Raw genomic sequence first — 27,005 nt, 5'->3', positions numbered from 1 at the left:
ACTTGCCACAGAGTCTTGCCTCTTAAGGAGTTCCCCAAGCCTTTAAAAGCAATAATCAACATGTCCACAACACTACCTTGATAATTGGCATTAACATTATATTACACATGAGGCGCATGTCAAAAGCAACCAAAATCTATGCAAGTTACAACTTGAAAAATTAATAAAGTACCTCATTTGTCTCTGAGCCCGTAGCAATGTATCCATCAGATATAGATAGACCCACAAAATTCTGAAACCAAGGAAAACGTATTATAGATGAACAAACAAACAAAGCGTTTGCTACTCCATCATTCTCAAATTGCAATCACTAAGATTAGTACACTAAAGAACAAAATGGAGCAGAAATATTAAGAATCCCTTTAGCCAGTCCTCCACGACCTTCACAATAGGACAAATGCTCTTTGTAAATAACCTCCTTGCTTTATGTTTGAAATGATAGTGGTCCAGAATTATCAATGTATAGTCCTCATATATCCAGAATTAGTAGGCATGAATGACAGCATTTGTACACATGGATGATTATCTGACTATTAGCATTATTCTTTTCTTTTATACAAAATAGTAAAAATTATTTCTAAGAACGAGCTAATGAAGTACAAGAAGAAGGAATCCATGCAGTATGATTATACAAAGATAAACCCAAAAAAAAACCCAGACCTGCTCCAAGGGAGGGTAAAACTGACCCCTAAAAGCTTCACACCAAGTGCTTCCCTTCTCCACTTCAAGGCCCACTTAACAATAACAATGCCCCACCCATTAATATATATTGATATGTATGTCATAATATGCACATGATTGCCCATGGTTCAATGTAGCAAATGCTCAGATGGGTCATAGATCCAAATCGAAAAATATAATTTCTGCATCTGACCCCATTCATTTGGAACAACGCTTTGTTTAATTGTATAACATAGAAGAAGCTCAATTTAATATACTAAGAAAATCTACCTTTACATTCATATGCCCTGTGAACGTTTGGAGAGGACTGTCAAGAACCCGAGATGTGCATGTTGACAAATCCCAGAGCTTCAAAGAACTATCTGTGGAGGCCGAAACAAGAGTTGTTGAATTGATGAACTTAACATAGCTCACAGTCTTGCTGTGACCATTTAACGTGGCCAATGGTATTCTTGTGTTACGGAGATCATAGCAATAGACCTTATGATCTGCAGAACCGATTGCAAGAGAACGAGCAGAATCTGGAGGAAATTGAACACAGCAAACATTGGCCTTTGTTTTAATGGTACCAATGCTTCCACCCTGCAGTAGTAACCCATGTAAGAGAAGCACGTTACAATGCAAACATAATGGGAATCAACATAGTAACTGTAACTAGATGACAGCAGTACGTTTAGTTTCAAAGCTGACATCCACCAAGTGCAAAAATAGAATTGCCTGATTGATATTCCACAATTTAACTGCACCATCATCACCCCCGCTTGCCAGTTTTGTTGGATCAGCTAATGAAAAGTCAACAGACCATACACGCTTTTCATGCTCCTTCATTTCCATAAATCTTTGACTTCTTGAAACATCCCATACCTGAAAATTTTTAAACCAGCCATGGGGTTACCATGAAGTTTGGGACATTCAAGTTGAAAACAAACAAAAAGAATTATCCTACCTGTACAACTCCTTCAAAGTCACTTGACACAATCTGGTTTTTAATATAACCATTCCAACATATACAGCTTAGTTTTGACTGACTTGCCATCTCAGTTACAGGATAGTGAATATCACGATTTTCATTTAGGATCATGTCACATTCAAAAACTTTAATCTTCTTGTTCACTCCAGCTGTAGCAAAGAATTCTCTGTCGCGATCAAAACTCAGGGAACACACTAAGTTTGGAGAATTTAATAGGTCACCTTGCTTCAGGTCCGCCCTAACCTTTAAGTTGCTGAAAGATAAATACTTGCACAAACCCTCAAGGAAGGGATTTATCCATCTACTTCCTTTACCTTCATTATACCCAGCTTTAGATACCAGGTTATCAACTGAACTCCCTTCAGTTATGACAAGGGAACCCCAACCAGTACTACTAATGGGAGAACTCCTAGTCAACATTTTCTCAGTTGGCTTGCTGGGTTTGCATCTTGTTGAAAAGTAAGCTGACTCCAATTTCTTAAAGTTCTTCATCAATCGAGAACCTTTAGAGAGTATGGCTTCCTGATTCCCGCTTTGTGTTTCTGACTTTTGAACCTCATCTAGATGCTCACTCCAATCCTCCACACAATGAGGGTCATGTCCCTGTCTAATCCGCTTTCTGAGTCCCAAGCTAGCAGAGCCCTTTCCAGCAAGACATTGGGAAGGATAATCAACTTTATCAAAAACAGAAAGTTCATCCCTCTTCAGTTTCAGGAATGAGCCACCCTTTTTGTTGAGTATCATTTGTTGTTCCATTACTTCTCCAATATCAGAAGAGAGGCAGCTTAGGGCTCCATGCAACTTATCAGCAGCTACCAGTTTTCTTTGTTGCACCTGCAAAAGGAATTCCAACAGCACTTCCTGCTCTTCTATATCCTTTGTAAGCTTTATTAGTGCTTCGTGTTCTTCCAAATGATCCCTCGGTTCATTAAGGAACTCACTATGTAGCACCTCACTATTAAATCACAAAATCATAAAAGTTACACATTACTTGTTATGGAAGCCAAAGTTTAAATGATAAAAAAGGTGCTCCATAAAAATTCATCTGTTTAGCATTCTATTGATAAACTTTAGTAGGTATGATTACCATATCAATAAATAAAGTGAAAGATCATGAAATTTAAAACCTGTGAAGGACAGGAATTAAATAATGGGGCATAGAAGATGCTTTTATACTGTCACTGGTCACCAAATCTGATTTAAATTAAGCATAACTCAGAACATTTTCATCCAATATTCCTGTATTTAAAAAGTTGTATTTCTGGAATATCCCCCTATGTATATCCATTCCCTCCCTTTCCCCTCCCTACCCACCTAATGGGCAATTATTGCATCTTTGAAACATAAAAGATAGTTCTCTCTGATATAAGAAGTTTGTTTCATGGAATAATTGTCCACAATTTCTTGTTTCCATTCCCCTTCCAATTCACATGCTTACATGCAACAATTCCTCATATCTTATAGAGAATCTAATTTGGAAAAAAAATATATCATACCTCACTAGTGTTGTATCCATATCCAAGAGACTTAAATAATTTTTTCTTTTTATTAAAACTAGTAACTCAATCAATGGTTTCTACCCTTATACTTCAATACAACTGACACTTTGATCCTGATTACAATTTCATTTCCACAAACCGATGATGCTCACTTTGATCATAATGACAATTTATGCTCCAAAAGTTGGAAAGAAGTTTCTAATCCTCCAAATTATCAAAAACCCCTTACATTTAGTCACAGATGTTCAGGCCAACAACATCAGCCCAATTCCATTTGTGCCTGCACCCTAAAACCATATTAGTGTAGTAGGAAGCTCATTTAGAGGCTTCATGTGAACTTATGTTATTATTTACCAAAAGAACCCTTTGCCCTTGCCAGCATATTTGGGATGGCCATGTCGGTAATCTAATATAAGAATGCCTTCCATCATGAGAACTTGGATGAAAAGTTTACATGGATATTCCCCCTTGCCTCATGCCTCCCTATATGAAGGGCAAAACAAGAATGTTGAAGCAGGCTTTATTAAGTCTAAAAACAATCTCCTAAGATTTTGGTTTGAGGAATTTGATCAGTGTTGTACTCAACTTACTTGAAACCTATAGTTAGCTATTACACACCCCTTGAACATCTCACATTGCAGCAGCATTCAGGATTCTACAAAACTTGAAAACTATTAAGTGAACCCTGTATTTACTAAGAATGGGCACCTCAGAATAGAGCTGTTCACTAATGTTGATGGCTTGATATGTGGATAGAATACCAAAAATACGCCTACCATACCTTCAAAGATTGTAATCCAGTAACACGCAGAAGTGATAAATAGTCAAATGTGGTCAAGCCAGTACAAAAGGCTAAATTCAAAATAAAGGCATTTGTGAGATGTGAACTACTTTAGTTAAAAATCATGATAAAGGATAGCAACTTTATCCAAACAAACCATTCAAGGCCATATTATCATAATGTTTATGCATGATTCTGAACTGTGGGAGGTCAGCCACATGGGATAGTAAGGTGTCAAGAGAACGAGGGAAGAATGGTATTGGGGTGTAACAACACCGCTCTTAAGCTCGATGATGGGTCACTCAAATGATAGCTCTTTGAATAGATTCGTGGGTGTAATTTCAAATGCTATATAAAGTTTGACTTACCCTCACTCAACATCAACCGGTTTTCAGATGAGATGGTCAAAGCCTAAACAAATAATTTGTATTAGAGCCAAGTTTATGGATTCGAGTCACAGGAGCATCATATTGGGACAGATTATGGAGGTGCAACAACGTCACTCTTAATCCTGGGGATGGGGTCACCCAAATGATGGTTCTTAGAACAAACTTGTGAAGTGTGACTAATAGAAGTGATGTCAAATTCCATAAAAAGTTTAATTTGCCCTCAATAGAATTAAGGAGAGAATTTTAGAGGAGCAAGAATTTTTTTCTTTTTATTTAATGAGAAATGAAGTCTTTTTATAATACCCTAAAATAATAAATTCCACATTAACCCCCTCCAATTCCTAATAAAACAAGGTCTACACAAGTCAAACCTACGTTTGTGAACCTTTAGGTCTAACCAGCAAATCAAAACCTTCAAATCAATTTCAAAGTGCTGGGTGGTGGGAAGAAGAACTCCACCACCAAGCTATGCTAAGTCCATTTTGAACCTTCCAACATTGCTATGACTTCGGCAAAAGTATTAGCATTAGGCAAAAGTATTAGCATTAGGGGGGTCTTATGAAAAATGTCTAGGAAATCATTCCATAACAACCATTTTGAAAGAAACAATCATCCCTCTCAGATACGTATTGTCACCTTCATCAAAAGGTAGAGTATGAGAGAGTTCATTGTCATCCACCATGGGCAAATAACCATATCACACAAGCATTTGGGTGACCCAGAAATATATTTGGAAATAGACATCCATATCCAAAGGTTATAGCATTATGGTATAGGAAGAGATATAAAAGAGAATGAGTATAGGAGAGTGTGCAAACATATCCATGCATTAAAGCCCCAAGGTAAGGCGCATCACATTTTATGTTAAGTGCAAAACCATCTTCAACATGTCACACTAAGTTCCAAGACACATGATGCTCTTTAATTGGTCATGTCATGATGAAGTTCACATGTTAGATGCTAAACATGTTGCTTGCAATGATTGCTCCACATGGACTTTTCATAATAAGACATCAACACAAAATAAGATAGCCACAAGCATGGCAAAGCATCCAATATAACAAGAGAATATGAATTATTTTGAACATGGTAGTTATGTTGTTAAAGAAAAGTTAATTACTAGTTATATTTGATCTATAGATATTTCAAGAAAATGAGCAACAAATAACAACTTCATACTATATAGTGCAACCCAAGCATACTTAATATCCTAACATCAGCCTGAGGGGAGTGTTGGATATCGCATACTTTATTTTTTTACTAAGAAAATTTAGTGATCTTCTTAATCTCAACCTATAATATAAATATAATAAGGTAAAAAAGAAAATCTACAGCTCTATTCCATTTTTTTCACTCTTTCCTTTTCTTTGTTATCCAATATTCCTCTTTTACCCTCAGATACACCACCTAGACTGAGGAGACTCGATAAAACTTTCATTTAGGTACATGATTGTAGGATCCACACTAGCATCCTCACAATATTCCCAAAAAATTTCTTTTCTATAAGAATTTCAAGCAATATTATAAACATTATAACGCACAATAGCAATGGTATTGTAGTTCAATTGTATCTTTACTATGCCCCCATTAGACATGTTTGCAGATCAACTCCACCACAAGCATTTCCATCCCTGCTTATACTAGATACCAGTGTTCTAGGTAGGGATTCGAGTGTACTTTGTAGTGGCAGCAAAAGAAAATGAAAATTGAAATATTCTACATCAGAAATTGTAGTGCACTTTTAGCAGCAGCTAAAAGGTTCACATTTACTTGTGACAATACATAATTCCAACAAAGCCAGTAATTTTGGGTCACGTGTTGACATATATTATTAACATTTTTATTTTTTTCTTGATAAGTAGACATACATTATTAACATAAAATCTACCAGAACAGAACTTCCTCGAATTTTCTGAATGAAAATTGTTTTAGTGCCAAACTGGGCACAACTCAAATCATAGGGTACCTGCCTACTTCAACTGAGTTGAAAGTAAAATCAGATCTAAGATATCTTTAACAGCACCATATTTCAAAAATAATTAACAGAAAGTCAACAAAATTACCAACTCCTAACTTAGAAGTCACTAAAAGATCTACATATGATAATGCTGTAACATAAAGTTTCACCACTCAAATCTGTTTCATCATACAGTTGAAACTGCAGTGCAGTTGTGAAAACACAAAAATGTCCAACATTGTGTGTAAGGAACAGATTAGCCAAACTCGTATGGAAGCCAGAATGGATGACCATTGAATAAATTTCAAGTTACCTCAATTTTGGTCGAGTGCTTGGCTGAGGATGTAACAACCATAGACAAAATGAAGCTTCCTTTGGCCACTTCAACAATAAGTGAGGGGGCAAAACTCGGTGTTTCAGATTCGACATAGTGCTGAATTTTTCTTCTGTTAAGCTGAATGTACAAAACAACTGCTCACAAGTAAAAGAAAGCTGCATTAATTTAGAAACACACACACAAAAGGAAAAGTAAATTTAAAAACAGAAATAAATAAATAAATAAATAAACTCTTAAGAAATTATAATCCACCCTATTTCTGAAAGAAAGGTACATTATAACTACAAACCTCAAAAAGAAGAACCCCCAATCTATATACATCTGAACAAAAGGAACTTGGGGCACCTTCATCTTCTTCTGGACTACAGTACCAACTGTTCTCCATGAGCAATATCTGCTCCAATGGGAAAGTCTTTTTCCTTTCTTCAGCTTCAATCTTCCTGCTGTTAGTTAATTTGTTTTCTTCCATTTCTTCCACTATTAATTGCTGCAATGCGAAGGCTGCACTCAACTGCAAGCTACTGGTATCTGATGCCACCTGAGAAGTACCTGATGCCACTCGAGAAGTACCTGATGCAGATATCTCTGTTGGGTAATCTTCAGTTACCAACCTACTTTGCAGCTTTTGCAAGTTCTGTGGAGATGGTAAGGAGTGCTGATTGAAATCATTCTCATATGAATCAGACCCCGAACTTGAACATGATGCAGACTCGATAAAGGAGACACGATTGGAAGAAGACATGACAAAACACGAAGGCCGTACATTATGAACAACTACTCCCTGGGAATGTGCTAAGTTTACAATCTCCACAATCTGCCTGAAAATGTGTAGGCACTCCAATAGGTCCACTGACCGGTTTGGCTTGTCCAACCACCGCCTTAAGCTAACATCACCTCGCTCAACTCCACGAACTGTGTGGCCCTCTTCCATCTCATCCTCACAGGCTCCAGAAAAACCCAAAGGGTTATCATTAAGATCTGCACAACTGGGTCTAACTTGTTGTGATTCACTTGTCCTAAATAAACACCTCAAATTATCCGATGTGTCTCCTGAGAAAACAGTCCTATTTCCAATTAGCAACCTTGAACTCTGACTTGAAACCACACCAGCATTTAATCCCCTGGAACAATTAGACTTATCCTGAGCTGACTCAGATAAGTTCGTCATTGCAATCAATATATAGCCACGTCAAGACCACAAGAAATACAATGAAGAAACTGCCTAAAACATTAAAGTCTACCACATTGTGTCACTTCGACAACCACCATAATGAATCAAAATGACCCCCTTTCAGTAAATAACACAACTAGTAACCAACGCACTTCCCTGGGCATACAGAGAACTTAAAGCATGCAACTCTGATCATGAACAACATTAACACCTCCATACACGAAACCCCATTTAACATGAACCATAAAATCCCAAAGCCAACAAAATTCAGCTAAAAATACAACAATCCAGATATCCACATGGAGCATTCATTCAAAGTCATATAAATCAAACATTTTAAAGATGAAATGAAAGAGACCCATTTCAACAGAGAGGGAGAGGCATCAATGCCACTTAACCGCTGACTGACAACCACACATTCACACTTCCAATTCCATTTGCTTTGTGTTCTTTTCCATGGGTGCACCACAGCCTCAAAAACTAAAATCCTTCTTAAACACAAAAAGGAAAAAAAAATAGAAAAAGGAAAAAAAAAAGGAACACCGTTGATACCATAAAATACATTTTTAAAGCAACAATCTGAACCTTTTGAATTCTATTGGCTGCAATGCACTTCAAAAAAACATTACTTTATTTTTACTTTTCAAGTCAAGAGCCATTGTCCTTAGTTATCTTAGGGCTTTCTTCGAAGTAGTGTACGTGGCTTAACCATCTCCATGAGCTCCTCTTCAGAGGAGGGGCAAAATCGTAAAGTCGAACACCTCGTCCAACATTGCAAAGCAGCAATAATCAGTTCAACAAATCCCAAAAGAATCGCAATAATTATTAATTAATCAATAATTAATTAATTTAATGCGATTTAACAGTGAATTAGTGCAATTTAATAAACAAAACCTTCATATTAAAAAGAAAAATGTATAACAGATATCAAAACGAACCTCGGGAACGGCGAAATGCTCCCTGTCTCCTCTAAATCAAAGCACTAGAGAACGATTGAATACATTGTTTCGTTGCCAAACTAGGAAATAAGAACTTCGAGGGGAAAGCAAGGCGAAGTATGACATTTGTATTCTTTTTCTTTCCTGATTTTCCCGGGAACCAAACAGAGAAGTGAGAATGGTTAAGAGGTTGAAGAGTGAGTGTAGCAGGTTGATTTTGCAGAAGAAGAAGAGACGAGAGTAAGATATGGGAGCGCCACGTAGAAGGAGAGTGAAACGTGGCAGGAGTGGGTGACTTAGCTGGCTGGTTCGGTGACCGAACGGTCCGAACCTTGAAGCCGGTGCTTGCTTCGTTAATTGTGTGGGGTTGGGCCCAGTGGAAGCCCAAAAGGAGTGGCCCAAAAGGAGTGGAACTTCGAAGTAGCAAAATATAAGATTTATTTTTTAAAATGGATTTGAATTTGAGGTTGAATTGGAGAGACTCTTTGCTAACTGTTTTCGAGAATAATTTTTTAGAATGGATTTTGAAAATTATTGTCTAATTTTTGTAAAACAAAAGTTTATTTAAAAACGTAAATTATCTAAAAACAAAAATGCATTTACAATTCTAGGGCTACTAAAAAATATTCAAAATTAGAATCTTGGACTAAGTGCTCAAAAAACATTATCTTTGATTGGAATATTCAAACGGATGATGTGGATCTCAAATACCCGGTGATCTTCCACCCCAATCACTTTCTTCTAAACCTTGATATTAAAAAAATGATGGAATAATCTCCCTATGATAGAGGCTAGGGCTTTGTTGTCAAAAAATTCGCACAAACTCATCAATGTACCTTAAAATGATAAACTAATTAAACATAATAATTTAAAGGTTATGAGTAGCACAATTCAAAGTAAATATGCAAGTTAAGTTAAGCATTTTTATATCACTCATCTTTTGGTCTCTCAATCTTACGAGACACAATCAGAACATTATACCTATATAAAAAGTGATTGTAATATCCCACGTTGGTTAAGGAAAGAAGTTCTTAACACTATATGTATTAGGCTCATACTAAGTAAACGTGTTTTAAAGTTGTTAAAGAGCCTATTGACCTAGAGCAAATAATATCTACATATGAGATACAAGTAATTTCAAATGGTATCAAAGTCAATCATCAACCTTGGAGTGGAGTCTAATCATTTTAACTCGCCCTAAAATCTCATGGAGTGCAATGAGGATGTCATGCTTGCAAAGAGGATAATTTTGATATCTCACATGTGGTAGGCTTCTTTTAATTGTGTAATTGACTTTTAAAATTGAGGACTTTCAATCAAAATGAACAATATTTATATGAGAAAGAATGAGTTATTACAAATGGTATCAGAACTAACTTTCAACCTTAGTGTAAAATTTTTTCTATCTAGCCTTATAAGAGTTTTTATTTATCTGATCAAGTAATCTCGTGGAATATAGCAAAAACATTATGGTTGCATAGGGAGGAGGGGGTCTGATTTTGATATCATACATATATTAAGGAGAGAAGTTCTAATATTATATATATAGTGAGCTTCTGTCAATTATGTAAACATGTTTTAAAGCCATAAAAGAAGGGTCATGGTCCAATATGGATAACTTCTATACAAGAAGGAATGGATTGTTACATACACATACAAAATGATGTTAGACTTTTATCATAGGTTTTAATATTTAGTCTAAAGAAATAGATTTTTTTTTTCATGCAAATAGTAGTGTTATAAAATGAAAAAAAAAATTAAGGATATTTATAAGGGAAAAAGTGTTAAGTTTAGCCTAATAAATTGGTAATATGTATTATTGATTCGTTGTCTAATGGTTTAAGCTATGTAATTTTTAACTACAACATCTAGCATTGTCTATGGGAATGATTTGAAAAGTCATCTACCATGCATCAAAGTTCTTAAAAAAAAAAAGTTAGGGACAATATTCCTTAATCTCTAGAAGCATGCAATACTTAGCATTTGATTGTGTAAACTCCCAACTTATGGTCTTGTAAAATTATGCATTTTTTCAAAAGAAATTCCGATAGAAGTTGATCCACATACATCCACAACAAAATCATTTTAATGAAAGGACTTTTAAAGCCCAAAGTTATAGATCTTACAAACTCACTCAAAGGACTTATGTGAAGATCTTATCTACCATGCTTCAAATTAGCCCAAAGTCTTCACCTATAATACAAGCTTTAATAACCCAACATTGACATGGAGCAATTTCTAAAAGGCCTATAGGCCAACCTCCATATAGCAATTTTTAGGAGGCCTATAGACTAAAAGATCATAAAGTCAAGCTTCATCCAACAATTTCAAAAAATTCATTAACTGAACGCCCTTAATGTCCCATTGAGCAACCCTTTCCTCAATTACATGGCACCTCCAATGCAAACCTTAATGGCCCAATACAAATCCTCACCAAAATTTTCCTATTTATAAATATTTAAAAATATTTAAATGCTAAAACTGGGAAAATGGGGCAAGAAAGAAACTTGAAAATGGGTAAAAAGGAATGATCTTACGAGTAGCCTTAAAATATATCAATAGAAATTCCTCATGGATATGAACAAAACATAAAGCTTCTAGTATATATATATATACACACTAACATAACATATTTGAGCTAGTATTCTAATTAATGCTTAAGTTAGAGTGCGTTTGACAATGATTTTAGGAAGTGTTTTTAGTTTTCTAACACTTAGAAATATTATAAATACTTCTCAAAATCACTTCCTAATGCACTCTTAGTTATTATTGAAGTCTCTCTCTAGGGTTTGTCGATATTATATATTCTTAAAACAAATCAATAGAAATCCCTAATGGATATAAACAAAACATAAAAGTGTATATATATATATATATATTAGTGTTAGTACTCTAATGCTTAAGTTAGTCATTATCCAAGTCTTTCTTTAGGGTTTGTCAATATTATATACCCTTAAAACATATCAATAGAAATCCCTAATGGATATGAACAAAACATAAAAGCTTCTAGTATATATATATACACTCCCATAACATATTTGTGCTCTCTAATGTTTAAGTTAGTCATTATCCAAGTCTCTCTTTAGGGTTTGTCAATATTATATACCCTTAAAACATATCAATAGTAATCCCTAAATGATATGAACAAAACATAAAAGCTTCTAGTACATAAATAAATAAATAAATAAATATATATATATATATATATATATATATATATATATATATATATATATATATATATATACTACCATAACATATTTGTGTTAGTACTCTAATGCTTAAGTTAGTCATTATCCAAGTCTCTCTTTAGGGTTTGGATAATGACAAACCTAAACATTAAAGTACTAGCACAAATATGTTATGGTAGTGTACAATTTTTCTTTGTTTTGTAGGTCTTATAAGTCTTGTTCTACTTAGAAATCCATCGAAGCTATATTTCTTGATCTTTAAAGCATATAACAAGCAACATTTCATCGTGTAAACATTGAGCCTCATACAATGAAGCATTTTTCACAAGATACTACTACAAAAGTTATCCACACCTGTCCACAATAAAATCATTGTAGTAGTAGAGTTCTCAAAGTCTCAAAGTTTTACCTTCTATATAGTCTCTTGGATAAAGACTATTTAGAGAATTTATATGAAGACTTCATCCATCAAGCTTCAAATTGGACCAAAGCCCTAGACCTTTGAAGCAAACTTTGACAAGCCAACATTAATATGAAGCAGTTTTTAAAATACCTATGGGATAGACAAATTTCCAAAGCCTTATAGGCCAAAGGCCCATATAGGATCCCATTAGGCAAGCCTCTACTCAACACATAGTAGCTCCCATGCAAGCATCAATGGTCTACCTCATGTCCTTACCTGAATTTTCCCAATTCTAAAGATTTAGGCTATGTTTGTTTCCCAAACACTAACGAAAGAAAAAAAAAAAATGATCTTCTCATATTTGATTATACATGAAAAATAATAAATAAAAAAAGTCAAATATTATTAAAATCAATAAAAAAAATTATATATTTTTAAATTATTTAATCTTTATATTAAAGAGTTGAAATAAGTAAAATGAATTTGAAGTAATATATAAAAATAATTTATTGATTCTAAATATATTTTTTATTTTCTTTCACTTTTTTAGTCATCTACTTTTTCTCTCCCATTTTCTTTCTTTTGTATTTTTCTTCAAAGTTTTGAGAAACTAAATATAACGTTAAATAAATTTAAACACTCAAAAAGTAGAAAAAGGAAGTAATGAAGGAACAGTTTTATGTTGTATAGATAAGTTTTCATAAAAAGGGAAAGCAGACCCGATGCACCAGCCGGGAATCGAACCCGGGTCTGTACCGTGGCAGGGTACTATTCTACCACTAGACCACTGGTGCTTGATGCTTCTCCCATTTCAAGCTTTTATTAAGAATTTTATGTACAAAAACAGAGCAGAGGCAGGAGGATTGAAAATTCTTGAGAGCATATTAAGCATGAAAAGATCTCCACTCACAATGGGCCATTTCAAACCAAGATATATGAATGAAATTAAAAAATATATCTCACCAACATCATAAAAAAAAAAAAAAAAAGAATGCCATGACTGCAGGGTACATTATCAGGGAAAGAAACTGGGTGCTTGACACATTATCACCGACCCTCCAGGATGATATCAGACACTGATAGAGATGTGGAACAAAGAAGACTCTTTTGAATATCATCAAATGTAGGGTGCCCTCCTCCGCCAGAGTAGCTATTACGCTTAGACCACTCTGCAGAATGAAGCAAACTCACATCCATTCCCTCTTCAGACTCATACCCCTCGCTTCTCCCCTCCAATGCCTTGACCACTTGCCTCATCATCAGTCTCCGGCGAGGGTCCGGATGGGCACACAACAACCCAATCTGAAGGACCCTCTCCACTTCCTCCTCCCTGTATCCTCCCCTAGCCTTAAGCCGCTCATCCAAAGCCAAAACCAACTCCCCTCTTTTCATCAACCTCCATACCCAATCAACCAAGCCTGGCTTGTTGTGCTGGATAGGCTCCCTCCCACACACCACCTCTAGAACCAGGACCCCAAAGCCAAACACATCGGTTTGGACGGTGGCTCGCCCGGTTCTAATCACTTCAGGAGCCATGTATCCTAGTGTGCCAACCACCCGAGTTGTGTTAGCCAAGTCCCCATGATGATGCATCCGGGCTAACCCGAAATCGCCTAGTCTGGCATTCATATCCTTGTCAAGCAACACATTGCTTGCCTTTATGTCTCTGTGTAAGACCGTGGCTTCCCAGCCCTCATGCAAATACAAGATCCCATGGCCAACATCCTTCAGAACTCGAGCCCTCTCTTCCCAGCTCAACATCATACTTTCAGGATACTGGTGGAAGATCCTCTTGTCCAAACTCCCATTTTCCATATAATCATATACCAAAATCAGGTCTCCTTTCTCCTTCTTGCACCAGCCTCTTAACCCCACTAAGTTCCTATGCTTCAACCTGCCTAGGCTGGAAACCTCCGCCAGGAATGCTTTCATTCCATCCTCATTTTCATGAGGAATGGACTTCACTGCAACTTCTGCTCCTCCCACCAGAACCCCTTTATAGACCTTGCCGTTACTGCTGAACCCGATGACGTTTTTCTCTGAGAAACCATCTGTTGCAGTGTAAATTTCCCTGTAACCAATTCGGTGAGGCCAGTACTCCAGTTCCCATTCCTGGATTTCCTCCCCTATGGCCCTTTTCTTCCTCCTCCGGACCAAAGCAACATACAACATAACCCCCAACCCCACAAGAAGAACTGCAGAACCAAGGCTAACCCCTAAAGCAAACCCTTTGGATCTAAAAACAGACCCCTTTGGAAGAACAAAAGAAGCCAAATTCATGGTTTCCAAAGCATCACCGATCGAAAAATTCGATTGACTGAAGCTCCATGACTGAATGATATGACCCTCAACTAACTGTCCAGTGGCTCCACAAAACCCCACATACATTTCATCTAGAAGAACATCAGAAAGATTAACAACTGCGCTGATCAATGGCTGATCAGGCCTCTTCCTGCCTGCACGCTCCATGGTAACATTTATTCGCGAATCCATATACTCAATCCATACTTGATAATTCTCGCCATTATTGAGCTCCAGTTCTTCGAAGTTCTCATCATCATCATCATCCCCTCTCCAATACCCTGCTTCATGGGACGTAAGAGATGTCAATGAGTTCACATCCACCCCTACATGATTATCATCGATATCATTGAATTCTTGATTCTCAAACACATCAAACTCAACAGCAAAAACATGGTTAGTCGACTTTCCATCATTGGTGAAATTAAACAGTCCGAGATGCTGAGATGAACTTACACCATCCATGCCGGTGGTGGGCGCAAATAAGAAGGCAAACCCATGGCCAGGGAGGCGATTTTTGTAGGGAGCAATGGAGAAAATGAAGGAGGAAGAGAAGGGAAGGAGGTGGGTTGAGTTAGGTGATCTTGTGGGGACTTTAGAAGGGTAAAGAGCACGTCCGATGGAAAAGGTGGTCTCGTTTGTGAGAAAGAGAAGAGAATTTTGTATGGTGGCGTTGCCATAGAGCAAGAGACTGGTGGAGTTGAAGCTGTTGAAGATGAACTCAGTAGCTGATACTGATACTGAAGGTGAATTGAGGAAGAAGAAAGAGGAGAGGAAGAGAGAGAGAAACTGGGAAAACATGGATGAAAAGGGAGGTTGAAGATGAAGAAGGTCTGATTCACTGCAACAGAGAGAAGATTGAAGATTGAGTAACGTATAAGAATTCAAACTGAACAAGGCTTTGGTCATAATTGGAGGTGGCTACCGCCATAACACAGAAGAGGGCAAAAGTCTTGTCAAACCACTTTACCTCCACTAAATACTTGATAAGATGCTTGAAGGAAGAGACTTTTCAACTAGAAAAACAATTGATAAAAATGTTTTTAAATTAATTATGTTTTCAAAATCAACTGCAGCAAACAGAAACTGTTTCAAACTTGGAAACGCTCTGATAATTTTCTAACGGAAAATAGATTTTTAAAAACTTGTTTTGCAAATGGGTTCTCATATATTTTAATTATTTTTTATTATTTTTATTTTTATTTTTAAAAATAATCATATAAATAAGGAGAATAATTGATAATAAAGTATAATGGATAAAATTTATTTTTAAAATATAAAACATAAATTAAAAAGACTTTTCAAACAAATTTTTATTATATATATATATAATCTATTTTTAAAAACATTCTCAATCGTGTACTCAAGTTTATTGGATAATTGTTTTCGAAAATAATTCTAAAAAATATTTTTGAGAATAGTTTTTGAAAATCATTATGATTTTATAGAAAAAAGTTTATTTCAAAACTGAAAATATTTTTTTACATGTTTTTAATATTTTTAAATATATTTTAAAAATAATTTTTATATATAGTATTTTATTTTTAATCATTTTATATGTTTGCACAGATAAAAATATAGAAAACGAATAAAATATGTTCTTTGATAATATCATATTTTTTATTCTTAAAAACAAAAAGTAGAAAACAGTTTTTTATTATCAAACACATTTCTTATATTTTTTTTATTTTGAAAAATAAAAAATTGTTTTTAAAAACAATTTGCAAACAAACCCTTTATTCTTCTTCATACTTTATACATACAGTGAGACAACTTTTTGGAAAACCAGTTCCAGAACATGGTTTTTACCATTATTTATTTATTAACAGAACAAAATTGTTTTGAATACTTCTATTAACATTAATTAATTTGAGTTAAAGTATGGATATCATTTCTTAATAAAAAATCCTTGGTGCTCCATGCACTATGTTTGACCACAAATAATGAAAGACTAAGACAATTCCAATAACCAGTTTTCAAAAACAGTTTTTAAAAATAATTTCCTTAACATTTTTAAAAACAAAATTTTATTTGAGAATTTAAAATATTTTTAACTTGTTTCCTCTACTTTCAAAAAAAAAAATATTTGTAATACTTTATTTTGAATCATTTTACAATTATTATATAAAACAATTCCTCAAAAACAAATAAAAACAATTTTAAAAAATTAAAATATATATTCAAAAAACACCACATTTTTTAAAACACATTCTCAAAAATCTACTTTCTTATTCCTAACCAGGCTCTTAGCTTTGAGCAATTAATTGAAGGATTAGGTTTAGGGGTATCCTCTCAACTCTTACACAACACATATATGAATTACATTTGTTCCTATAAATACAAATGCAGCTTTGGAAAAACCATATAGAAATGAAATGATTCCATTCATTTTGGATAATCACCTTATTTTGACAAATAATCCCCCTACTAAAATACAACAGGAGAAGGCAAATTGTAGAATCATATATTTACACCATGTGTTCTCAACAGCCTCCTCCCATATGTTGTAGAATTCAAATAGTAACAGCTTCAAAATTGCCACATTTTAATTCTGCTATTGTCATCTACCGAAAGAATTAACTCTTAACGAAAGCACTCACTATACATGCCACACTAATACTACATAGGAGACCATAATTACCTATCTGTGTGTGTCTCTCTCTCTGTATCTGTTGGTGGGTTGAGGGTGTCATAACCCCATTTATCGGACACCATTGCTGGGGACATATTTTGGGGGATTGCCTCTTGCTTGCTGCTTCCCTTGAGACTGATATTTCCCTACTTTCATCTTCTCAAACCGAGCTCGTCGATCAAGTTCTTGGACCTTACGATCATGATCTTTCAGCATCTGATCCACGTTGTTTGATGTAACAAGTAAAGGACCAGAGAAGTACATCTTGTTTGCATTGGATCGGTTGCTTTGCTGAGAAACAACATGAATATAGCACCCTATGTTAGATTTGGTGAGATGAGAACTGCAATATTTGGGACAGATGAAAGACCAAAGTTCATAATGTTGTTCAGTTCATGGATGCTGACTGGGAAAACAAAAATCATATATGAAAGATAGGGAAAGGGAGGGCAGAATGCTAATACACAGAAATCTAATTATTGTGGGCAGCAGTCATGATTTGAAATTAACAATGGGTGTTTGACAAAAGGCAACATGTCATAATCCCCAGCAATTAATAGGGGAAAGGTCACTAAGAAATTGGGAAGCCAGGGGTGTCAGAAAATCAACAAAAAATAAGAAGGATTGGGTATTTGACAAAAGGCAACATGTCAAAATCCTTCGTACCAAGTCAACAACTATTCCTATTTTAGTTCATGAATTATAAAACCAATCATGCTTTTTTAAAAAAAAAAAAGAAAAAAAAAATCAGTTATCAGAGCAATTTGTCATAGAACGTACCAGAATCGGTTCTTTGGTACTCCCTTTTCCATCTTCTGTCAGATAAGCGTCTTCACTGAACTTACTATGATGCTTCCGATCATGCTTTCCCGATTCATTCATTGATCCTGGAAACCTGCTCATTTGGTTTCTTGGTTCTAGCTTTGAAGGACCAGGTTTTTCCCGGCGATCTTCAGATGAAGTTCTAGTTGCTACTAGACCAGATAATGTTGCTAAGTCAGCTCTAGTTGAAGTCATGGGAAGATCATCATGTTTCTTTCCAGCCTTTGACCATCCAGCAGCACGACCCAATGGCCCTGAATGTGAAACTCTCGCAGAATGATGCTCGAAGAGATTTTTGCTCACTTCTTTTACACCTTGTGATTGTCTAGGTGGATCAATTGGAAAGCCAGAAGCAGCTTCCTCCTGATTACGGTAGAACATCTCACTTCGGCTCTTCGAATTAGCCTGGCCTTGTCTCTGCTGTAATTAGAAGGAAACATCATTACACCGAGAAGAAATATGGATAAAGGTGATATTACTTATTAAGATAACAGGAGGAGGTTTTCCCTAAGGTTATGTTTAGTTCCCAAAAAATTTGAGGGAAAATACGAGGAAAAGAAAATAAAGAGAAGGTAGAAAAAAGGAAAAAGTGAAGGAAAATTTAAAAAATATATTTAAATTCAAATAAATTATTTTTATAAATTATTTCAAACTTATTTCACTTATTTTAACTCTTTTATATACAAATTAAATAATTTGAAAATGTATGAGTTTTTCACTAATTTTAATTATATTTGATTTTCTTTCATATTTTTTATAATAAAACCATATATGCGAAAATTATTTTCCTTGGCATTTTTTTTTTCCTTTCAGTAGTACTTTCCTAGAACCAAACACAAAATAAAGTGTGCATTTCTAAGAAAACTAAACAACAAATAGCACCTGAACTATAATGTAGGCTACCCTCCAATATTAGATACAAAATGATATTTTCCAAGGTTCCCTGTTTTCATTTCTTGCTATCATTTGATATATCCAACTTGAAGTTCAGAGAAGTGTATTGAACTTTGCTTTTACCGATTGATATTTCAAGGAAATCAAAGATCAAAACATGTAAGATTAGAATTAACTCAGAAAGATGAATACTAGGCAAGTGAATATCTGAGTTTGTTGTCATAATGTGTGATCACATAAAGAATAAGGCTTGGAATAAAACGATCAATAGGCGTAACAAATAAATTTGGATGCACCATGATTAGGTAAAAGAGATGCACTGTTTGCTTCTTCAGCTAGGTAACATTAGCTATAGTCAGATTTTGTTCTTTTTCTTTTTCTAAATAAACGTCAGTCACATAAGCAGGGAATGAAAATAAGCAATGACCTTTGGAAACTTGCATGTGTATAATTCATCATCTTCAATCACATAAGAGTAGACAACTATAATGATAAATCTTTATATTTGTGCTTTTAGCCCTGTTCAAAAACATTTGTTTACATAGACATGCAATATCATGGATGTGTTAGCAGGAAACATGTGTCTTCTTAATGAGTTGGACAATAGGAGTCACTTAACAAGGAACTCAAAAAAGATAATTGTCATCACAAATGGCAGGCAGGGCTCTAACTTCTAACAAAATTTCAAACTTTCATCTTCAAATTTTAGACCAATTCCAAAATTTCGCATGTGAGAATATATGAATAAATTATTTCAAAGGAATATTAAAGAACAATTGATATTTAGGCAGTGTAAGTTTAAATTTTCACCAGGGCTGGAATATGCTGAATTAAAACGAAACCTCATTTGGAATTACCTGCATCGACATGGCTAACTCAGCATTAGCATTTGGTGCTGCAATTGCCCGAGATTCTTTGGATCCTCTCCTCTCTGGATCAACCCTCTGGCCCCTGACACCTCCTGCTCCTTGCCTGTGAGGATTAAGAAAAAAAAGGTAAACGCTACAAAGACCACTCTAAGACAGGAAGTAAGCCTCTCTAAACCATTTATATCTTCTATACCAAATCTTTAGAACCAAGGAAAAATTTATTCAGAACCCGAATTACAAAATGCTACCCCATTAATGAACAGAATATCCAAATGAAGTTCAAAGGTAGCTCATGTAGTGTATAAATCCAAATTTCCCTTATAATATATATCTATATATATATATATATATATATATATATATATATAAACACACCACACACATACACATCCAAATTGTTTGTTTGAAGAACTAACTGTTTCACCATTCATGGCATGACCAGAATACTTTTAGCTGACAAGCAACTACAATAAGATGCAAAACTTGGCAATTAATCTATTCAAGATTAATTCCTACTATGCCACAAAGCATACAAAAACAGGTTTCGATGAACAATAATAGATATCATAAAGCAAGCTACGATTTTCCAATGAAAGAAGAAGAAAATTTTCATGTTTATTATTCATAACATGAATGACGATCAACTAATAAAATGCACCTTCTAACTTCTTCTTCCCGCAATTTTGCATCAATCTCTTTGCTGGGAGGATACTTGGGCAAACTTGAAGGATCACAAGCAAGCGGTTTTGTTGTGAAGAACTGTTAAAGAAATATCCATTAAAACAGATAAAAAAGATTATAAATCTCAAGAAACAAAAGTGGAACATGTTACTCCAGAGAGAATGAAAAGAACTGATGGCTCAGCAACAATTGGAAGAACTGTGTTGCACTAGAGAATTACGTTACACTATCATGAAAATGGCAAAAGAGTCACTTTTCACTTAAATATAAGATAGTGAAGGAGTGGTGTGGTATTGAGGGACTGTCATGCAATGTGATTTTCTTTTCTTTGCCCAAATAAATACCTCAGTTGGCCCCCTTTCCCCCTAAATGCATTCTTTTTCTTTATAGTAGGGTTCTTTATTAATAACAGTGAAAAGAATACACATTCTACCACAAACAAATATCAAGTACTAAGAACATTACGACAGATAATTTCAATCTCATTGTTCTGCTGTTCAACCATTTATAATGTTCAATAGGAAAAGGAAACTCAAAAGCAAGTTTTTAGATCATACAGGATTCAAGAAGAAGAAGAAAACATACCTCACTCTTGAGAGCAGCAGCTGCAGTTCCTCGATGTGCAGGATCTATGGAAAGTAAAGTCTCCATAAGGCCTACAGTAGCAGCAGGAAAATCTTTAAATGTTTCTGCAACACAACATCTATAAGGTTGTTGAGGTTTGAACACTGCTGAATGAGGTAATTTTGATTTTCTCCAGAAATCCTCAGATGGTGAGCCGCAAAGCTTAAAAATCCTGTGCAATTGCTCAACCTACAAGGTACAAGCATATAAAGTTTATCAAAATCATCTATCTATAATACTTTTGGAAAAAAAAAAGACCTTTCCCATGGACATAGACACAGACATCAAAACACAGTTGAGAAATGCAATCCACTTATCAAGGAGGAAAACAAAAAGGTTCATTAAATCTGTAAACAGGATTGCAGAGTAATACAAACTTGCAAAGTGTAAGCAACAGTGCCTATGTGTCACAATGATCCATGATGCATTTCATGGATTCAAGTTTACTACCATGTTTGTCATCTATTGACAGATTCATACACCAAATAGCAGCTAAAGAGCACACCCTTGCACCTGGTGTTTGTTTACCCCATTACTGGTACTATCACAAAGTCACCATAATATGGTATTCCATGGATCTTAATGTTAGCATGGAGCTGGTGGCATGGTGAGCTACCACATGTGACACCAGTGAGCCCAAGCAGATACCCTGTGCCATGGCATGATGCTATGCCTAGGCAAAGCAGTCTAAATATGAAACAACACTTATCCTTGCCCTTGAGTAATGAATTTTCCACATAAAATAAATTGGAAAGGAAAAACTTCAAATGAACTCGATCACATTTGATCTTTTTTGTTTTACTTTTTCTGCCAGGTTAGAAATACACTGTAAATGGCATTTCCATGGAAATATACACTAGCATAAAGGTACCTCTGTCCTTCCGGGCATAATAGGCTTGCCAGCATATAATTCTCCAAGTATGCAGCCCGCACTCCATAAATCCACAGAAACTCCATAGTGGGTGGCTCCGAGTAAAAGTTCTGGCGGACGATACCAAAGAGTCACAACACGGCTCGTCATTGACAAACTACGATGAGGATCAAAAAAACTAGCTAAGCCAAAATCTGCAATCTTCAGGATGCCATTATTGTCAATTAGAAGATTTGAACCCTTTATGTCGCGATGCAGAACACCATGACTATGACAATGATCAAGACCACTGAGTAGTTGCTGCATGTAGCATTTGATCTATAATAGAAAAACCAATATACATAAGAATCGGTACATCAGTGTTTAAAAGCAGAGAGTTAAAAATTAATCGATTTCTAAAAACAAAAAAAAAAAAATTGTACCCATGTCACTTCTGGTTATGATTAAATATGTAAAAGAAATCAACATTAAAAATACTCTATTGAACGGCAGTTTATAGAAAAGCATATGATAACTATCATATAACTACCTGTGGTTCTGTTCTTATCAAAAAAAAAAAAAACTACCTGTGGTTCTGTGAACTTGCAGCCTGGAAGCGCTGCAAGTCCTGTAAGATCATGTTCCATATACTCAAAAACAAGGTACAGGCTGAAAGACTTCCTTGAAGTGACCAAGCCTTCCAGTTTTATTATATTTGGATGATCAAGCCGGCGCAAAACAAGAATTTCCCTTGCCATAAATTTGACACTCTCAGGATCTAGATGGTCAAACCTTACTTTCTTCAAAGCAACAATTTTTCCACGAGTGACATCACGACCCTTGTAGACATTGCTATAAGTACCTTGGCCAATCTGAAAGCAAGAGATATTATCAGGCAAAAAAAAAGACAAACAAGGAAAGCATTAAGCAAAACAAGTAGCCCCCACACCCATTCAAAAATACTAGTCATAATAGTAATAACAACATCATGGACAAAAAAAGAAAAGAAAAGAAAATGGACACTCAAAGAGGGGAAAACCACAGTAAGAACAACAGAAAGACAAAATGTCAGAAGAAAAATTTGCATGGGACACCCAAGTAGGTGAAGCTTAAACCTTTGTTTTGTTGAGTTGATCCTAAACCTGTTGCCAGTCCTTTGTAGAATTTTGTTTGGAATTCATATTTTTCCTCAACACATGAAAAATAGATGACATTGATCAGCATTTGCCTTGGTAATCAGTAACCACTGGACAATCACCTTAGCTAACTAGCACCAAAGTTTTATTTCTTTCTCAATGACTCCTTTGGTTGATCCACAACCAAACTGATCTATGATCAGACTGCAGTTGATCTACGGCCAAGCTCTTTCCCGCCCCATTCAATTTAATAGAGGCCTTCTTAATTCTTGAAATTCACAGACTCCTTAGTTTATTAGATTCTTTTTATTAAAAAAAAACTAGGGTCCCAAACCACTAAGTAGGCTCAGTGATCTCTGTTCTTTGATAAGCAGGTCTGGGGCTCCACATGGACAGATTCCTACAATGTCCGACTCCCCAGTCATTATGGATCTAATGGCAGAGTGGCAAAGGGGTGGCAGGTAGGAGAAGCAACTACAGAGCCAGCATTGATGATTGAGATTGTAGCAATATTTCTTTTCTAATGATTTTTTTTTTTCATCTTTCCTTTAGTTTCATCAATAATAGTTTACTGTGATCATAAATTTTTGTCTTCTTTTTCCTTATTTTTTTAATTTAATTCCCATTAATTAAGTGAATTTTACCAGCTTCTTTGTTAGCTATCAGTATTTAGTTTAACTAAAATCAACAAAAGAAAGTTTTTCAACTATCAAGATCTGTTAAATGATCTATGCTTGCGAATACAATATATTTAGGGCTATCATGTTTGCTCTCTCAAATTGGTACATATTCTCCAGGGCTTTTCCATAGTCCCTGAAGCACCTATAGGTTTAACCCACTCATTCTTTACACAAGCAGTTATCAGTTTTAGACTTTTAGTATCACATGAACAAAACATGTTAACCGATATTTTCTCATTATACCCCTAACTAGCACTAGCTTCTTAATGCACTCTATGTCAATCTTATTTTGTCTTGTCATTCATCCATCTAAACATGCACACACTTTGGTATGTTAACATTTAGTCATTTAAAGTATATGAGGCGTAAATTATCATGATAACCTTTTCCGAAGGAGATATGTTAGCATTTGGTCATTTAAAGAAAACGAACAAGTTTTCCAGTCGGTCATTGGTTAGAATTAGTTACCATGGGCATGTGAAGGCATCCATGAATTTCATATATCTCTGTATCAATGGAACTATAGCAGATCATAGATAAGAGTATTTTTATTTGTTCCACTATATTTATTCTACTTTCACATAGCCTATCACTAATAACAATAAGACCAATGGAAAATATTCCGGATATCGAGAATTTCAATTAATATAATGAAACCAGTCTAATTATCAGACTTAACAAGGGTATTATGATACTAAAAAAACTGCAAATTGACAATAAAATCTAAAAGAGAACATACCTTATCCAACTTCTCAAAAGTATCTGCACGCCGTGGTATCCAACCTTTGATGGCTTCACCGGCCACCGCAGCAAGCCAAGATGGCCAGCCCGCCGCCACCTGTTCTCCCTCACTTGCCTTTGGAACCCTACCCATGCCTGGATGATTAACTCCACCGACTTCACTCCTTTCCCTCTTCTCCTTCTCCAACTTGTAATCCTCATCATACACCCGAACTGAGCTGTTTGCCTTCCTATCAATCAACACGACTTTCACATCACCACTCCCCTCTCGCCTCAGCGAATTCAACCTTTGCCCCCTTGCATCTGCGGATTCTTTATTCGGAAACCTCTCCCTCGGACTCTCCCGGCTATCTTTAATAGCGGAAGGCTTCCCAACTATGCAACCCATGGTGAATTTTTCAAAATCCAACAACGCCCACCTCTACAATCACAAACCCCAATCCACAACCCTATCCAAAAACCCTATCTTCAATACCCATCATAATTAATCTCCAAAATCGATCTAAAACTCATCAACCTCATCAAAACCCAACAGCACCCACCTTAACAATCACAAATCCCCACCCAAAAACCCCCTTAATCAAAAAATGTTCGCCCACATAATCTAATACTCATCGATCGACCATTAACCTCTCCTGCACATCAAATTCAAACACAATTCCCATGAGTTGAGTACAAACCACGCGGAAATCGAACGTTCTTCCGTACTTGCGATGTTGTTTCAACGTTGAAAATGTCAAAAAAGTTTATGATAACTCAAAGGAATTGCCACAACACTACCTTGAAAGCCCTACCAATTGGGAGGCTTGTTAGTGAAGAAAGAAGGGGTTGTTTGGCTTGACACTCCAAAAACGCGTATTATATACTAAAAAGACGGCGGTGCCGGCAAAGGATGAGTCAAAAGAATCCAAACTCTGTCTTATATTTCTCTCTCCAAAACTGAACGGTAACAGTTATTCTGATTGAAGAAGGTCGTTGAGTTCTGTTTGGGAATTTAAATTGGTGCATTCAACGCGTTTTTATTATTCTAAACCACCTATCATAATTCAGGGATCCCCTCAGATTCCTATCCTTCACTTTCCTCCATTTGCTTTTACTCTACTGTTTTGGAAATTATTAGAGGATGGAGCATCCGATTATTAACCCTAAGGGAAGGCAAGAAGATTCATATTCAACATTAAAAAAATCTTTTTATTAGTTAAATTTTTTAAATTGTTCATTCAATTAAAAAAAAAATATACCAATCTCAACCTCACTCACATTTTCAATAAAAAAAAAATTGTTTTTATGTATAATATTTTCTAGACAATACTTTAATTACCAACATTTTTTAGAGAGAATTGTTGATCGATTTTCTAACCTTGCATTCAACATGCAATGATTTTATGATTTACTACCATATATGATAAAATTTCTTGATTTGTAAAATGATAAGATAAATCTATATTTGTTATATAGAAGAATTGTGATATTATATATAAGTTACTATTAATTTTTATTTTTACTTTTACTTTTACTTTTACTTTTAAATATATGAAATGTTATGTTATATATATATATATTGTGATAATAAAAAAAAATATCAAGTGGTTCATGAGCTCCGGGAAGATTCGATAAGAATCATAAATAAATAAAAAACGTTGTTAATCTCTTTCAAAATCATCATTTACCATCGTATCAATATTTTGTCTGTAATATCAATATTTTGCCTCTATTATAAACCTTTCATGAAATTATAAAAAGGATTGTCTTTTTTTATACTCTAATTTCGAGTAGAATTAACTTAAAATTAGTAACATTAAAGTGAAGTTTCTCAAATACTTTTAAAATATAGTAACTACTAATTTTGATTTTTGATTTTAGAGAGATACTTGTATGACTATTTGTGATATTCGTATACGACAACTTCGAATTTGAACATTAATTGTTTTTCGTTGCATTTTATATTTAGGAGACAAAATATTAACTTCTACACGTGAGAAGGCAAAATATACAAGGTGTCAAAGTAAGAGTGGTAACTAAATATCATGGAGAAGATGCTTATATTGACGTGTTCTTGAAACCAGGTGGTTGGTGCATTTGTCGTCGGCCCAAGTGGCAGCCAGCATTAGGTAGGAAGTAGGACGAAGTCAAGCCAAATTTAAAGACAATGGGCCACTCACCGCCCTCCAAAAATCAAACTTCCCAGTCAACACCCCTATAGTTTTCCACACTAAAAATTAAATCTTTGGACCCACTACCGACCCCCGTGCCCTATCACCATTGTAGATGGTTTCAATATCTGTGTGCAGGCGATGCCGGCCGCCATAGCCTATCAACGATTACAATATCATCTGGGTTTGGTCTCAGTTTTGGACTTCAAGTTTGGAATTTATTGAAGGTTTTTCTGTCTGTGTATGCCACTCCAGGCTTCGGATTTCCCAAGTCACTGTAAGCTACGTAGAGGTTCTTTTCAAAG

At 35.2% G+C, this 27,005-nt stretch overlaps 3 protein-coding genes and 1 non-coding gene across 10 annotated transcripts in view; all 4 read right to left on the bottom strand.

Annotated features, from left to right (window-relative positions):
• Positions 1-8,954, bottom strand: part of LOC117926580 (protein SPA1-RELATED 4-like) — a 31,179-nt gene extending 22,225 nt beyond the window's left edge. The window contains exons 1-7 of one of the 5 annotated variants that reach the window (XM_034845722.1): positions 8,724-8,954; positions 6,904-7,664; positions 6,591-6,748; positions 1,628-2,606; positions 1,399-1,545; positions 952-1,263; positions 173-232 (exon numbers count right to left, since the gene is read on the bottom strand). In XM_034845722.1, coding sequence (XP_034701613.1) covers positions 173-232; positions 952-1,263; positions 1,399-1,545; positions 1,628-2,606; positions 6,591-6,748; positions 6,904-7,545 — 2,298 coding nt within the window. In that variant the 5' untranslated portion in view covers positions 7,546-7,664; positions 8,724-8,954. Of the gene's footprint in view, positions 1-172; positions 233-951; positions 1,264-1,352; positions 1,546-1,627; positions 2,607-6,590; positions 6,749-6,903; positions 8,310-8,723 lie in introns of those variants that run through there. The other 4 variants (XM_034845721.1, XM_034845723.1, XR_004653172.1 and 1 more) reach the window with 4 other exon arrangements.
• A 4,086-nt stretch (positions 8,955-13,040) lies between these two features.
• TRNAG-GCC lies at positions 13,041-13,111 on the bottom strand. The gene has a single exon. It is a non-coding gene; the product is annotated as a tRNA-Gly (tRNA).
• An 89-nt stretch (positions 13,112-13,200) lies between these two features.
• LOC117926357 (L-type lectin-domain containing receptor kinase VII.1-like) lies at positions 13,201-15,543 on the bottom strand. Its single transcript, XM_034845448.1, has one exon. It carries the CDS (start codon positions 15,525-15,527, stop codon positions 13,365-13,367), a length of 2,163 nt encoding a protein of 720 aa, XP_034701339.1. The 5' UTR covers positions 15,528-15,543; the 3' UTR covers positions 13,201-13,364.
• A 1,438-nt stretch (positions 15,544-16,981) lies between these two features.
• LOC117926721 (probable serine/threonine-protein kinase At1g54610) lies at positions 16,982-25,518 on the bottom strand. 3 transcript variants are annotated; one of them, XM_034845973.1, is made up of 9 exons: positions 25,328-25,518; positions 24,546-25,182; positions 22,578-22,862; positions 22,012-22,329; positions 21,102-21,329; positions 20,494-20,594; positions 19,824-19,938; positions 18,031-18,492; positions 16,982-17,541 (listed from the first exon to the last, which is right to left on the bottom strand). In XM_034845973.1, exons 2-9 carry the CDS (start codon positions 24,933-24,935, stop codon positions 17,320-17,322), a joined length of 2,121 nt encoding a protein of 706 aa, XP_034701864.1. In that variant the 5' UTR covers positions 24,936-25,182; positions 25,328-25,518; the 3' UTR covers positions 16,982-17,319. The 3 variants fall into 3 exon arrangements, with proteins under 3 accessions (XP_034701864.1, XP_034701863.1, XP_034701865.1); XM_034845972.1 differs by lacking the exon at positions 25,328-25,518 and having other exon boundaries at positions 24,546-25,321; XM_034845974.1 differs by lacking the exon at positions 25,328-25,518 and having other exon boundaries at positions 18,031-18,489; positions 24,546-25,321.
• Between the last annotated feature and the right edge of the window lie 1,487 nt (positions 25,519-27,005).

Source organism: Vitis riparia, chromosome 12 (assembly GCF_004353265.1).
Source record: "Vitis riparia cultivar Riparia Gloire de Montpellier isolate 1030 chromosome 12, EGFV_Vit.rip_1.0, whole genome shotgun sequence".
In the NCBI taxonomy this organism is placed as follows: domain Eukaryota; kingdom Viridiplantae; phylum Streptophyta; class Magnoliopsida; order Vitales; family Vitaceae; genus Vitis; species Vitis riparia.
Note: the sequence above shows the minus strand (reverse complement) of the source record. Positions and strands in the feature narration are given on the sequence as shown.